At 38.6% G+C, this 14372-nt stretch overlaps 1 protein-coding gene across 16 annotated transcripts in view; it reads right to left on the bottom strand.

Moving 5' to 3' along the window:
* Positions 1–14372, bottom strand: part of PATJ (PATJ crumbs cell polarity complex component) — a 343677-nt gene that overhangs the window by 274872 nt on the left and 54433 nt on the right. For all 16 annotated transcript variants that reach the window (XM_057543576.1, XM_057543586.1, XM_057543555.1 and 13 more), the window contains exons 15-17: positions 8408–8542; positions 3603–3764; positions 256–387 (exon numbers count right to left, since the gene is read on the bottom strand). In XM_057543576.1, coding sequence (XP_057399559.1) covers positions 256–387; positions 3603–3764; positions 8408–8542 — 429 coding nt within the window. The remainder of the gene's footprint in view (positions 1–255; positions 388–3602; positions 3765–8407; positions 8543–14372) is intronic.

Here is a 14372-nt window from a genome sequence, read left to right as displayed (position 1 = left end):
GCATCCATGGGTATAAAACTATTGCTTCCCTTATGTCCACTTATTATATCATCTACCATTTTATTCACTAAGGGAGCTATCAATTGTAATGGAATGGAATGGAATGGAAATTATAACACCCCACCTTTGGAAAGTAGCATTATACATCAAATAATTCAGTTTTGCCTAAGTCAGTGGATGCCTTAAACAATTACTACTTCATATAACTTTAATACAAACTAATTGCTCCAAAAAGCTCTGTATAGGTTCTTATACCTGGTAATCCAAAATGCTGAATCCCAAGCCTTTATGATCTTTTACTAGTTCAACAATCTTGACTTCAGGAGACCACAGGGCTAATTCCCCATCATCATCTTCTTCAGTATTGACATCTATATTGTGGTCAGCCTGAAATACCAAAGAACATAAATGCTTCAATACACTGTCCTTTCAAGTTTGAAAAGAATTAACGTATCAGGAATCTCATAGGTTCTTCTCAAAATGAGGATACTCTTTGGCATGCATAGGTTTTCTTTTTAATCTTTTTAAAAGGGGCATGCACTGGGGCACATATACTTTAGTATAAAACCTTCATGAAAATTCAAGCACTTAAAAAAAGGTTGTTCATATAGTTGTGTTTTTTTTTATGTTAAAGTGTCTGTTTCATTCCAAGTATTAACACTGACCTCTTATACTAAAATGAGTTCTGTCATCCCAGTAGAAGCATAAAAGGAAAAATATGCAATTTAAGAAGATATGAAAACATCACACAAAATCAAAGCTTTTAAGATATTTAAGTAGCAATACCTGAATTCATAATTACAGTGAGAGACAGAGAGAAAGACACCAACACAGAGGCCAGGACAGGACACAGAGATACCACTTCTGTTGGCTCCTAGTTTTCAAGAAAAACTTTACTAGGAAAATAAGGTGAAAAAAAATCCACGTCTTTGGGAATCATCTAAGTCTAAAAACAGGTAAAACTCAGAGTTGAAATAATGAAAACCTGATCTTGGAGGAAGGAGGTCAACACAACTACTCAGAACACAGATCCTCAGCTGCTTTCCCTGACTCCACACCCGCACATCCCCTATTCCAAGCTCCCTCCTTTCAGGGAAAAGAGTCACTGCCACATGGAATTCTAGGAAGCTAAATGACAAACGGTCAATGAGTCAACTACGCAGAAGGAGAATAGCGGCTCCAACCTTCTGCTTTTATACTATTTATAGAATTGGATTATATTCATGTGATTTATCTTCCCCAAATACTCTGAACTTCCATCTGAGGCTCAAGAATTATCTTCTTTTTCTTTGTGGCCCTAGCAATTAACAAAATGCCTGGCTTCTAGGCTAGAATGGTGTGGGCTGTCATAGAGTTTACCATGGTTATCCCCTCAACCCGCAACAGTGCGCAGCTTATAGTAGGCACTCCATAAATGTTTGTTCAATACATAATGAATCAATCACCCATCTTTGAGTGGCCTTCCCTTGAAACTCTTTTTAAATAAAGCTATAGACTAAATAATAGTCTTTAAGAAGTCTACTTCTAAAAACTTTGAATGATCTTAGTAAATAAAATGGAAGTAAATAAAATAAAATGATGTACTTCCTATGAATATAATTTTGAGTGACCTGTGTAAGAAAATCCATTTAACAGAATCAAAGCTGGCAGATGTGGCAGGCAGAGGGACCCCTCTATTATGGAAGAGTAAGGCACCATAGCTAATACAAAAACATCTTAAAATTAGGGCTGGACCAGATCTCAAACTGTCCCTGCAGGACATGGTGGATTAAATCTAAACATGGGAACGATTTCTTGGTTCTTGAATTACAGAACTTGAAATTAGTGGGAATGTTCTGGATCAATAAACATCTGTTTATATCAGTCTGATGTGAGGAACTGATAGATTTAAAAAGAAAACACTTATACTTTCCAATAAAAAGTAAAGTTACAATGGTAATACAATACGATTGATGTTTTACTGAGGCATTTAATACCTTTACTGATTAATAAGCATTAGAATTTTGTCTGAGCTGCTTAACAATACAGGGTTTAAGAACCTAAGATCGTATTGAGATAAATGAAAAAGAGAGACAGAAAAGAGAGCCAGGATTTTAAGAAACCACATATAATTTTAAAACCCAAGTTTATAGAAATTTCAAGGCATCCAACATATATAAGATATTATACTCCAACCAGAAATATATCACTTTGATACAATCAATTCTGCATAACTCCTGTATTTACAGAATAGAAAGCAATCAACTAATGGGCAGCAAGGATGACATTGAGCATAATTCAAAGCTGTTGTTTACCCATTGTGGTAAAGTATGACAGATGGGAGCACAGAGTCAGCAAACGGAGTTGGTGATTTACACACCCTGTAAGATTAGATTAACGGCATTTTTATCAATAGAGGTAAGCTATCACCCACATTTAATTTTAGTAAAGATTGCAAGAATCATAAAAGTGTGGCATTTGAGTCCCTTCCTTGAAATATGTTTACCAAAGATAAGTATTAAAAAAAATTATCAATCAACAATCAATAATTTACCAAGCACCTCGTATATGTGCAGTAAAGAATAAAAACACCAAGAGATACAAAATAATTCTAAGATTTGGCCTCTGCCCACAGGAGCTGACAGTCTTCTTGAAAAAACAAACTTAATATACACTGAAGTATCTGTGACTACAGGACAGTGCTACACTCTTGTATTTTAGGAAATCACAAAAAAGGACAGGTGGACAGGAGAAGTTGAGAACAGCCATAGCTAATTTTTACTGAGCACTGTCCTTATGCAAGGCATTGTGCTAAGAACTTTGCACACATTATTTCATTTCCTTCTCTCACCACAGAGGAGGTAAGTACAATAAGTATCTTCGTTTTTCAGAGGAAGAAGATCAACAGAAAGTCAAGTTATTTGCTCAATCATTCAAATCATTAGGGTCTATGTATCTTGAAAATCAGACCATAGGCAGGTAAAAGGGAAGGCCCTGTGGATCAAAACTGGTGTTAATGGAATTATAATCTAAAAGAGTCTGGAAAGGGGAAAAGTGACATAAAAGTTACAAAAACATAATTTGGAAAAGCATGTGCTTAAAACTGTTTTCATAATTACAATGTTCTTAAAAAAAAAAAAAAAAAAAAGACTACCAGGGGCACAGAAAGTGTTATTCTCTGACCTTCTGAAGGCTTTTACAGCAATTTTTAGACTCATTTCAGAATTGGTCATAGATCTTCGTGTTTTTAAAGCTCTGAAAAAGGGAAGTCCATTAGATATTCAATACTTACCAACATCTTAAACTTGTTAAGATGAACTGAGTTGAACTGGGAGCCAAAAGTAACGAGCTCAGGTAATTACTAAAAAAAGGTTTTCTAAAATCAAAGTGCATGCACATTAATGTTACCAACTTTTCAAGTTACCAAAAATAAGAGTAAAGTTTCATGACATTAAAGAAAAGTAACAATTTGAAAAGCTATGCATTGCTGCCTTTGAGAGCTACTGTTGTCAAACAAAAGAGGAAGGTTTTCCCCTCCCCCTTCATATCACAATACACTCTCGGGACATCCTTGATGAAGGGGCATGCCTATGGGAACCACAGTGCGAGTATTCATTTAGTACCTCCATTTCAGGAAGAGAGGTGTCAGTGGTCCTTGGTTCATCTACAGAGGCTTCATCATCAAACAACCGTCGACAGCAAACCAAGGTGAAAGGGGGCGGCACTTCTTTAAGAAAGGAGACTGCTTCTCGGCGAGATTTCCCATAGAGCTGCACGCCATTGACCTAGAAAGATAAGGGATAAGTCAGAATTGAGGAGGCCCCAAATGAAACAAAACAAAAATCTCTTTCTTACGTCAATCTATCAAAGTGAAAACAGGATAATCGTTTTATTTTCCCTGTAAACAAACGGCCTAAATTTAATCATTTTAGTAGTACAAAAAAACAGAAATCCCTAAAATTTATAAAAATTAAGGCTAAAGTTTTACTGAACTTGGGGGAATAAAGTATAAAATGTGCTCAGAGTACAACTATTACTGGGTATGTGATTTGCCTAATTTTTCACACCTCCCTGCTTTCTCCTTTCTATACTACAATGTTGTATTCTCTCATCTACTCCCCATCTCTCCTTAAACACACTACATACCAATGATAGCCTTCTTAAGACCGCTTCCTTTTGCTTTTTCATTTTGTAAGCATATCAATAGAGATACTAACACATTTTTAAGACTGTTAAAAACTGCTCAACTTACAATGTGTAGGTAACAAAATCTAGGATACTTGGCTGTCAAAATTTAGCATCAGTTCACAATTTTCTTTCACATCCATAAACTCTTAATACCATCCTAGAAAAATCACCTCTGTAGAAAAGAAATACACATAACTTTGCCTCAGATCCATTCTTACGTACTCTGCTGACACAGCCATCAAGGGTAAGAAGTGTGTCAGATTTTCAAATTGTTTTATACAAGGGTCCCACATGTTTAGAAGAACAAAAAGATAATCAACTATTCCTTATTAATGATTAATGCTTATCACCAAAAGATTATCTAAATTTCATATTATATATAGTGCATAGTAACAATTCTTTGCACCAAAGATGATTTAGAAACATAAGTCTATTCTAATTTTTCATATATATGACTTTAGCTCAAGGAACTCGCTCATCTGTCTGCCACTCCCAAAAAGCTGAGGCATAAACACAATCCAGGCAACATATAATCTTTTCACATCTGACTCCTACCTTCCTGGCAGGGTTCAGCAGCACTATTAGTTTTAAAAGTATTTCTGGTCTGGCCTTAATTTCTGACAGGTGCAGTGCTAATGCCCAGATAACTGGCAGGGTTGACTTTCCTGGGAGGAACCTTTCCACTAAATCTGTCAAAATTGCTCAGAGAATAAGAGCACAGTGGGTTTTTGGAAGCATCCCATCAACGGTGGTCTGAGCCCAGAGTCATTCATCCCTTGGAACCACTCTCACCTGTAACATACCCAGCACTTAGCCATCAGACCAGACATAATCTCCCTGTCTTTTAATTATTTACAAAGAAATCACCACATAGTAAAGAGGCCCACATGTGTTTCAGGGAGCTAGTCCTAAAAAGTAAACATTGTCTCCCAGGACTTTATGACTGAGGAAGGGGTCCAGAGGATAGCAAGTTCAGCAGCACATGAAAGGTTTTTCCTGGAAGAACTGCAAGTCAATCTTCACACAAAAATGGGGAGGGAGGTACTTGCCACTGGTCACACCATGTCCATGGTGCCAACCAGTGCCATAAGCACAGAAAGTTCTAAAATCAACCAAATGGCGAGTAACATACTGAAAATAAAGCAAGCGGATAGATACAATCAAAGGAGGAATGCTACTCATGCACAAATATTTTAGCTTGTGTTTCACATTACTTCAACAAATTTGAAAATCACTTTTCAGGTTTTTATCTTGGTGTACATTTAAATATTTATTTAGCTCATTATTTATTCATTTGAATTGTCTCCAATTATTATAGCAATGCCTGGTAGTCCTCCTCACCACTCTATATGGCTGAAGGGATTGGTCACATTTCCCATTAGCAACTCCTATCTAAGGGGATTTATGGCTGCTGTAAATAGCTGCTCTGGGCTGAGACTTGGCACAGTGTTCTAACCCTGAAGCATATTTGTGTTCCTAGTTTTAAGCTCTAAGGAGTACATTAGACAGACAGACAGACACACACACAAACACACGTACAGTTCAGGAGTTTATTTGGCTAACTTTACAGAGACTTTTTAATTTCTGTATTCAGTTGCTCAGAAGCAGCCGATTTTTTTTTTAACATCTTTATTGGAATATAATTGCTTTACATTGTTGTGTTAGTTTCTGCTGTAGAACAAAGTGAACCAGCTATACATATACATATATCCCCAGATACCCTCCCTCTTGTGTCTCCCTCCCTCCCTCCCTATGCCACCCCTCTAGATGGTCACAAAGCACCAAGCTGATCTCCCTGTGCTATGCAGCTGGAAGAAGCCAATTTTTATTTTAGAGTTCACAATATTTTTCTAGACTCTTCAAACCTCTTAAGTACTGTCAAGTCTCAATTATTCTAGAGACTAGAAAACATGTACACATGTATTCATCTGCAGAGTACATAATACTGGACAAGTATTGTCCCACTACTTCATTCAATCCCCATTCAATCCTATCCTATAAAGGCTGCTTATGTCTTTTCACGGTGGTCATGTTGCCAGTATCTCACAGTGAGATAATGTATAAAGCATTATCTTTACATGGACAATAGTCCATTAGATCCTCACAAACATAGAGTGAAGTAGGCATTTATTGATGAAGAAAATGATTCTCAAAAAAAGTGACATGCTAGGACATACGGTTCAGCTGTGGCAAACTCAGAACCAAAAGCAGCTCTCTGACTTGCAAACCTGTGCTTCTTTCCCTATCCCAAGTTCTTTCACTAGAAATCTATACTTATGAATTCAACCAGTCTTCATGCTACCTCATTACATCACATTCTATTACAAGGGAGAAGGCCCATGGAATTCCAATCTCGGCTAAGGCACAAAGGACTCAGTTGATGGCTGAGATCACCTACACTTGCTCTACTCAGATCCAGCCAACATTTCTTTATCACCTACCAGGTACTAGTAGTGAATTATACTTAATGCTACTGATACTTTAGTCTACAGCTACATTTTAGCTGTAGACTAAAAATGCTTTAAATGATACAGTTTATGTTATGTTTATTTACCACAAAAAAGTAAACTAAACTGGTTTTTACTCATATTTCCATATCTCTCAAATAAATATATCTCATTTCTCAATACCTAATAACTACATATTATGGCAATGTTTTCCAAATGGTCTCCAATCTGCATATTATCATGTGTGACACCACAAAGTTATGTCATATACTCTGCAAATCAGAAGAGAAAGACATGATTCAGCACCAAAAAACTCATAAGCGACAGAGTAAAGTCTAGGGCATTAATCCACAATAAGCATCCCAATATCATTCCTTGAACACCTCTAAAAATAAGCCATTTACTACATCTTAAAACAGGACCTGGCCTCCCATGCTTATGATAAAATTTGCCAATAGTCACAGCACTTTTCTCTCCGACCTCAAAATTCAACTCGGAGTTCTCAACATACCCCTCCAGGTGACTGAACACTACTTAAAAAAGCCCAGCAAGAAACCTATTTGCTATTCTTGCCATCCCACTTTAAGCAAATATAAATTTTAGAGAGAAATCTCTACTTCAAGGTCCATGGGATTCTAATCTTGGCTAAAGCAACTAGGTTGACTCTATTAAACTCAACCTAGGACTTCCTGTGGATCTAACACTTGGGAGAACCCTCTTCTACACGGCCTTCTCAAAGTTTGACCATTCCCCCTATCTTTTTTAAGAAGCTTAGAAAGTAGTGTGATATATTGAAAAACCAGTGAAATGGGAGTTAGAAAACATGAACTAAGGTCATCACTCTACCAGTGTATAAAGTTAGGGGAAATCAATGCCTTGTTTTCTTATCTGTAAAATTAAGGGTCGTTGCTTGGTTTGTCTGCTGTGTTGGCTATAGAACTTTCCAATCGAACAAAATCTCTCAAGGCAGTCATGTCACAGCAGAAGTGCTCTAGAATTGCTCTGACTGAAGAGAGGCTGAGAAGCCTGAATGAGCCCAGTAGAGGCTGCCATCATGGCGGGGAGGGAGTCCCAAGGAGACAATCTGAAAGCTAGTCAGTAACACATAAGCCTGAGGTTATCCAGCTCTAATCCTTATTAGAAATAATCAACAAAACCTGCAAATAAATGTGACTACATGTTCCAAACAAGGGTCAGGGGTTAGATTCTTAAAAAGAATTTTGAAAAAAAAAATACTAATTATGCTATCAAACTAAAACAGGACATTAGCTTCTTCCTTAGTTAATCATTTAAATAAGCACTCAAAAGGACATCTCAGGAGTCCCAAAAGACGGGGAAAATGAACTGAAAGTATGTTATCTACTTCACTTATCATTACATAAGTTGTTAGTATTTTTCTTCACCTTTATTTTATTTTTCCCAGCTTTATTGAAATATAATTGACATATAACATGTAAAAGTTTAAGGTGTACAATGTAATGATTTGATATATATATTGTGAAATCATTACCACAATGAGGTTAGTTAACACATCTATCACCTCACATAGTTACCATATTTTGTGTGTGTGTTTCTGTGTATGTGTGTGGTAAGAACACTTAAGATCTACTCTTTCAGCAACTTTCAAGTACACAACACAATTTTGTTAAGTACAGTTACCAATTATTTTTCAATCTAAGTAGCTCACATTACATTGGTATTGATGATGTAACTCTGTGGATTTCTGGTGAGAACACACTCTCCTACAACTTAAAAATTCCTGCCCTGTGTCTTTTTCCCCTCAAAAATTTTACCTCAAGAAGCTCATCTTCTGGCTGTAGGAGGTTCAGTGTATCAAGAGGACCACCTGGAGCAATCGAAGAGATATAATGGTGCCCATCAAAGGAATCCACTTCCATGCCGAGCCTCAGAGTGTGAATGGGCAGCAGCTGCAACAAAACACAGAACAGTAATATAAACACGACAAGGACACATCTGGCTGTTAATCCTCTATCAAGTATTTTTTTTGACACAGAAGCCCCATCCCCGGAATCAGATCACCAAAATCCCAAAAGAGACAATAAGGGGAAAACTAGCCTCAAGTAAAACATGAAGTCATTTGTCATCTTGTTCTCACTCTTGTCCTCTCAGATTCCTTGGGAATGGAGAGACAGACGTACAAAGTCTCCAGTTCTAAGCTCCAAACTTCCTATAGTTCCCAGTATGTATTCTGTGTTTCACTTTTCTGCAGGGCTTTCCATCCCTCAGGACATCTAGCTCCTTTATGTTACCTAAGTTCCACTCACACTTCAATACTAAAGCAGTATCACTTCCAGGAAGCCCTTCCTGATATCTGAGCTAATCTGCTTCCATCTGGGGTCCAAGATCACCCTGTACACATCTCCATCACAGCTCACAATACACTGCTTTTAAAATTCCTATTTTCCTTAGAAATAGACTCATAGACATAGAAAACAAATTTATGGTTACCAATGGGAAAAGGGGGATAAATTAGGACTTTGGGATTTAGTTTGTATAGCAGATACAAACTACTATATATAAAATAGATAAACAACAAGGACCTACTGTATAGCACAGGGACCTACATTCAATATCTTGTAATAACCAATAATGGAAAAGAATCTGAAAAAGAATAAATATATTATATATGTATGTAAAAAAAAAAATTCCTATTTTCTTAACTGCCCCCCCACTGCTTGAGGGTATCTTTTCTCTCTATAACCTCAGGCCCTAGAATAGTACCGGGCATCTGAACATGGGCTCATTACATGTTATCTGAACTAATCCATGAAAGATGGTACCTCTTTCAAGATGTCTTTTTCCATCTCACCAGCTTAAGAGAGAACAATTTCTGATTTGGGGGAGGTACGGGTGTGTAATAAGGAAGGCAATCATTATTCCACTCTAGGATTGGTTCTGTTGACTTAGAAGGATTCATATGGGTTCAGATATGAGCCAAGCATTAAGAAATTCCAGCCAATGTCAAGGTAAAAAGATGAGTGTCTTAGTGTTGTTGGCTCTAAAGGTCAAAGGCATTCACCAAACTCCATTCCCCTGACTTTCAAAATTGGAACTAATGATTTCTCATTGTGGATATATAAACTCAAACGTGGTAAATGGTACTACAATAGTCTGTTTATCCAAAATACCAGGCCCATCTCTAACTGTATATTTGCTAAGGAGAAAACCCTACACAAGGTGGCAATGCATCCACAACATGGCTCTTTCCCTATTTCCTTTCCTCTGTGATCACTTATCCTTGTCACCTCCCCTTAGTCATCTGCTCTGAGTCCTCAGAGTTCCACAGGCCTTGCTTCAGACACCACCTGGGGCTCATTTCCATCCCACTACAGACAAACAGGCAAATGTGAAGTGGCAAGGCGTCCAGCTGACTAAGCCCTCAATGGCTTAAAACAGGCAGGAGGGATTCCTGGCCTTGGGCTAATTTTCTGAAAATTAAGTGCTCTTGACCACCAAGCACTTCAGGATCTACAGCCATCTCTGGCAATAAGATATTCTAGCAATGCGAGGGTAAGACAGCTTTTACTCTTGTTCCCTCTCTGTGATCTCTCTATTTCTCACTGCTGCCACCTCATTCTGTTTAGTCACTGTACCAAATCCTGTACATCAAGCTAGGAGACATTAGGGTCAGTTTCTTTAGCACTAAAAGGTGAACAAAAACTCTGAGAAATGTTTCTGTAATAACACTTTACCCATCCATCTCTTCCAACTCTCTTCCTTCCTTTGTTTATGAGCCAAACACTGGGGCAGGGAGTGGTCAGTGGGTCCACCTGTAGGTCATCCCCAGTGCTGTGCTAAAGTATGCTTGCGAGAGCGGATTTTTCAATTTTCAGGAATTCTGCAAGCCAGTTGTTAATGACAGCCATTATTAAATATGAAATTATAAGATTACAATTAAATAAATAATATTAAAAATAAATGTAGTTAAGTACTCAAAATCCATCACTTCCTAATTATTTTGACCACATTTTATCTATGTTCTTGAAGTGACTTCTATCTGTTATACATGTATGGTGGAAGCACTCTCTATCTAAGAATTTAGAGAATACCAAAGGGATGAACAACTGAAAGAGACAGATGAAATGGTTGATTTGTCTAGCGCTAAATGCAGGTAGGTCAGGTAACAATGCTCCTGCTCCCATGGAGAAACCTGCATCAATGAAGTGCTACTGTGAATCGTTACCTAACTCAGTGTTCATTGCTGTCATTTTGGTTGCTTGAAATCTGCCACGGTGGAACTATTTATACCACAGGTATTGGTAAATGCTACAAATCAGGGTTGCCTTTTTTTTTTTTTGAGGGCTAGACATTTCCCAGCATATCACTGATCTACAATCTAGTTTGGACATGATATCCAGCATATATTTATAGAGTGTAAACTGTGTGCAAGGATTTGAGCTTTGGGCTGGAATTACAGGATGAACAAAAGAAACAGTTTCTACCCTCTGGAACTAACATCTAGGATGGAAGACAGACAATATAAACAAGCAAGAGAGCGAGCAGAGACAAGCAAAACAAGTAAGCCAATAAACAATGCAACAACAAACAAGTGAAAGATAAACCCCAAGTTACCAACTGTGATAAGTGCTATGAAGGAGCTAATCAGGGTCAGGACATCAGACACAACTGTGGAGGCTGTTTGAAAAGCTGGTCAGAGTAGTTTTCACAGAGATGGGGACATTTAAGGTGAGAACACATATATATGGAATATAAAAGAAAAATAAATGGTCATGAAGAACCTAGGGGCAAGACGGGAATAAAGACGCAGACCTAATGGACTTGAGGACACGGGGAGGGGGAAGGGTAAGCTGGGACAAAGTGAGAGAGTGGCATGGACATATATATACACTACCAAATGTAAAATAGATAGCTAGTGGGAAGCAGCCGCATAGCACAGGGAGATCAGCTCGGTGCTTTGTGACCACCTAGAGGGGTGGGATAGGGAGGGTGGGAGGGAGGGAGACGCAAGAGGGAAGAGATATGGGGATATATGTATATGTATAACTGATTCACTTTGTTATAAAGCAGAAACTAACACACCATTGTAAAGCAATTATACTCCAATAAAGATGTTTAAAAAAAAAGATATGCAGATGGAAAATAAGCATATGAAAAATAATAATAATAAAAAAAAATTTTGGGGCTTCCCTGGTGGCGCAGTGGTTGAGAGTCTGCCTGCTGGTGCAGGGGACACGGGTTCGAGCCCTGGTCTGGGAGGACCCCACATGCCGCGGAGCAACTGGGCCCGTGAGCCACAATTACTGAGCCTGCGCGTCTGGAGCCTGTGCTCCGCAACAAGAGAGGCCGCGATAGTGAGAGGCCCGTGCACCGCGATGAAGAGGGGCCCCCGCTTGCCACAGCTGGAGAATGCCCTCGCACAGAAACGAGGACCCAACACAGCCATAAATAAATAAATAAACAAATACTTAAAAAAAAAAATTTTTTTTTAATTAAGGGGAAGAAGTTCATCTCAACTGATATAAAGGTGAACAAAGATGAAAAAAAAAAAAAAAAAAAAAGTCAGCCCTACAAAGAGCCTGCTTGGGGACTGCTTGTGGGAGGTTAGTGAAAAAGGTAATTGCAAAATTTTTGGTTTGAGCAACTGAGTAGATGGTGGTAGCAATTTCTGCATAGAAATAAGTGCCCAAATTAAAAGACATTGCTGTACACACAATTTGCTACTTATATAATAGCATGCCCTCATAAAAAAATAAAAGGATTAAGGAGGGAACTGATTCCAGTCTCCCCTGCCAGCCCCTTACTAATCAATCCTGCTCTATTCCCCACATCTATGGAGCAGCTGATGTCAGGAACAGGTTGGAGCACTGAAGAGCCACAGAGGCTCACCCATGGAATCCCTTGCCCACCAGATACAGGACTGTGCCCTTCTAGGCTATTCCCCCCGACATCTATAAACACCACATGCTCCCTAGAAATGTGCGCCATGAACAGAACACACGTGCCCCATCTTCCATCACACTGAACAAATAAACCAGAAATGATGTTTACAGAATCTGTCAATCTAAAAGACGCCTACCTAATATTCATTCTGCATCTAAATCTGAGTACAGCTGGGTTTCTGAGACGTCACGTTACGTGGCTGCAGGTTTCTCTGTGGGAGCAGGACTGTTCAATTACCTGTCCCAGCTGCATTTTGCAACTAAACAAATCAACCGTTTCATCTGTCTCTTTCGGTTTTCCACCCTTTCGGAATTCTGAGAGCAGAAAGGGCTAAAATGACAGGAGTGGGTGCAACAGACAGATGATTGATGCCTTCACACACAGAGCACGTTATGCTTTTTGATGCTTATTCAATGCGCTTTGCAAGGGGTCCTATTTAAATCTACAAAGTTAATGAGCAGCGGGATTTTCATGATCCTGATATGACAAGTAAAGGATACAAGGAAATATATCCAAGTAAAGTGTGACCACTGTGTGATTTACTATCAGCACTACAATGATGAAGATCAAATGAGATCAAGAAAGCTAGAGGAGGACTTCCCTGACGGCACAGTGGTTAAAAATCTGCCTGCCAATAGCAGGGGACACAGGTTCGAGCCCTGGTCCGGGAAGATCCCACATGCCTCAGAGCAACTAAGCCCGTGCACCACAACTACTGAAGCCCACGCGCCTAGAGCCCGTGCTCTGCAACAAGAGAGGCCACTGCAATGAGAAGCACGCACAGCGCAAGGAAGAGCAGCCCCCATTCGCCACAACTAGAGATAGCCCGCGTGCAGCAACGAAGACTCAACGCAGCCAAAATAAATAAATTTATTTATTTATTTTTTTAAAAAAGAAAGAAAGCTAGAGGCCTTGAACCTATGAGTGGAGAGATCTGTCAGGAAACAAGCTGCAGCTCATTCATTTCACTAGAAGCTCTACTTTTAGGTCCCTCAAACAAGATATCAAAATGCTCAAGTAGGAATATAAATGATGTTGCTCCAGGGGGAAAAAAAACTTCCGGAGAGGAATAGCTATGTCAGTGGGATGCGGGATGATGGTTCCAAAAAATCTGAACAAAAAATAAAACACAACAGAAAGAACCCTATGACTGGTTCTTATAACACACACACACACATGCGCGCACACACACACAGACACATCCTCCCTCCCTCTCTCTCTCTCTCTCTCTCTGTCAATGGAGATATTAAATAATCATTTATGTTTAAAGATTAGGTACAAAGAGTTACTAAATTTACCACAAATGAAAAACAAACTTTCCAAGAATGAGGCTACAACTTTTAAACTAATGGTGAGACACAGGATAATACCCTCAAAAGTTAGGTATGTTCACGCAGAGGTTATGCAAGACAATCAAACAATCTAGTAAAGCTTGATTTATATTAGTTTTTCTCACCCATCTAAAATTTTAATTCTGGGGAATTCCCTGATGGTCCAGTGGTTAGGACTCCATGCTTTCACTGCTGAGGGCCCAGGTTCAATTCCTGGTGGGGGAACTAAGATCCCACAAGCCTCAAGGCGCATCCAAAAAAAAATTAAAATAAAAAATAAAATTTTAATTCTGAACGTTTAAAAAACACACATTACACTCCATTGTACAGAAATATATTGAAGGATCTCTTCAGCTACCTAACACCAAGGTCAAGCATCAGTTGCCATTTTTTCATTTCAGATATCATTGATGTTACCTGTCTGGCCCATGTGATATTTGAGCTTTTTTTTTTTTAACGTCTTTATTGGAGTATAATTGCTTTACAATGGTGTGTTAGTTTCTGC

Source organism: Balaenoptera acutorostrata, chromosome 1 (assembly GCF_949987535.1).
Source record: "Balaenoptera acutorostrata chromosome 1, mBalAcu1.1, whole genome shotgun sequence".
NCBI lineage: Eukaryota > Metazoa > Chordata > Mammalia > Artiodactyla > Balaenopteridae > Balaenoptera > Balaenoptera acutorostrata.
The sequence above is the reverse complement of the archived record's forward strand: the minus strand, read 5'-3'. Positions and strand labels throughout refer to the sequence as shown.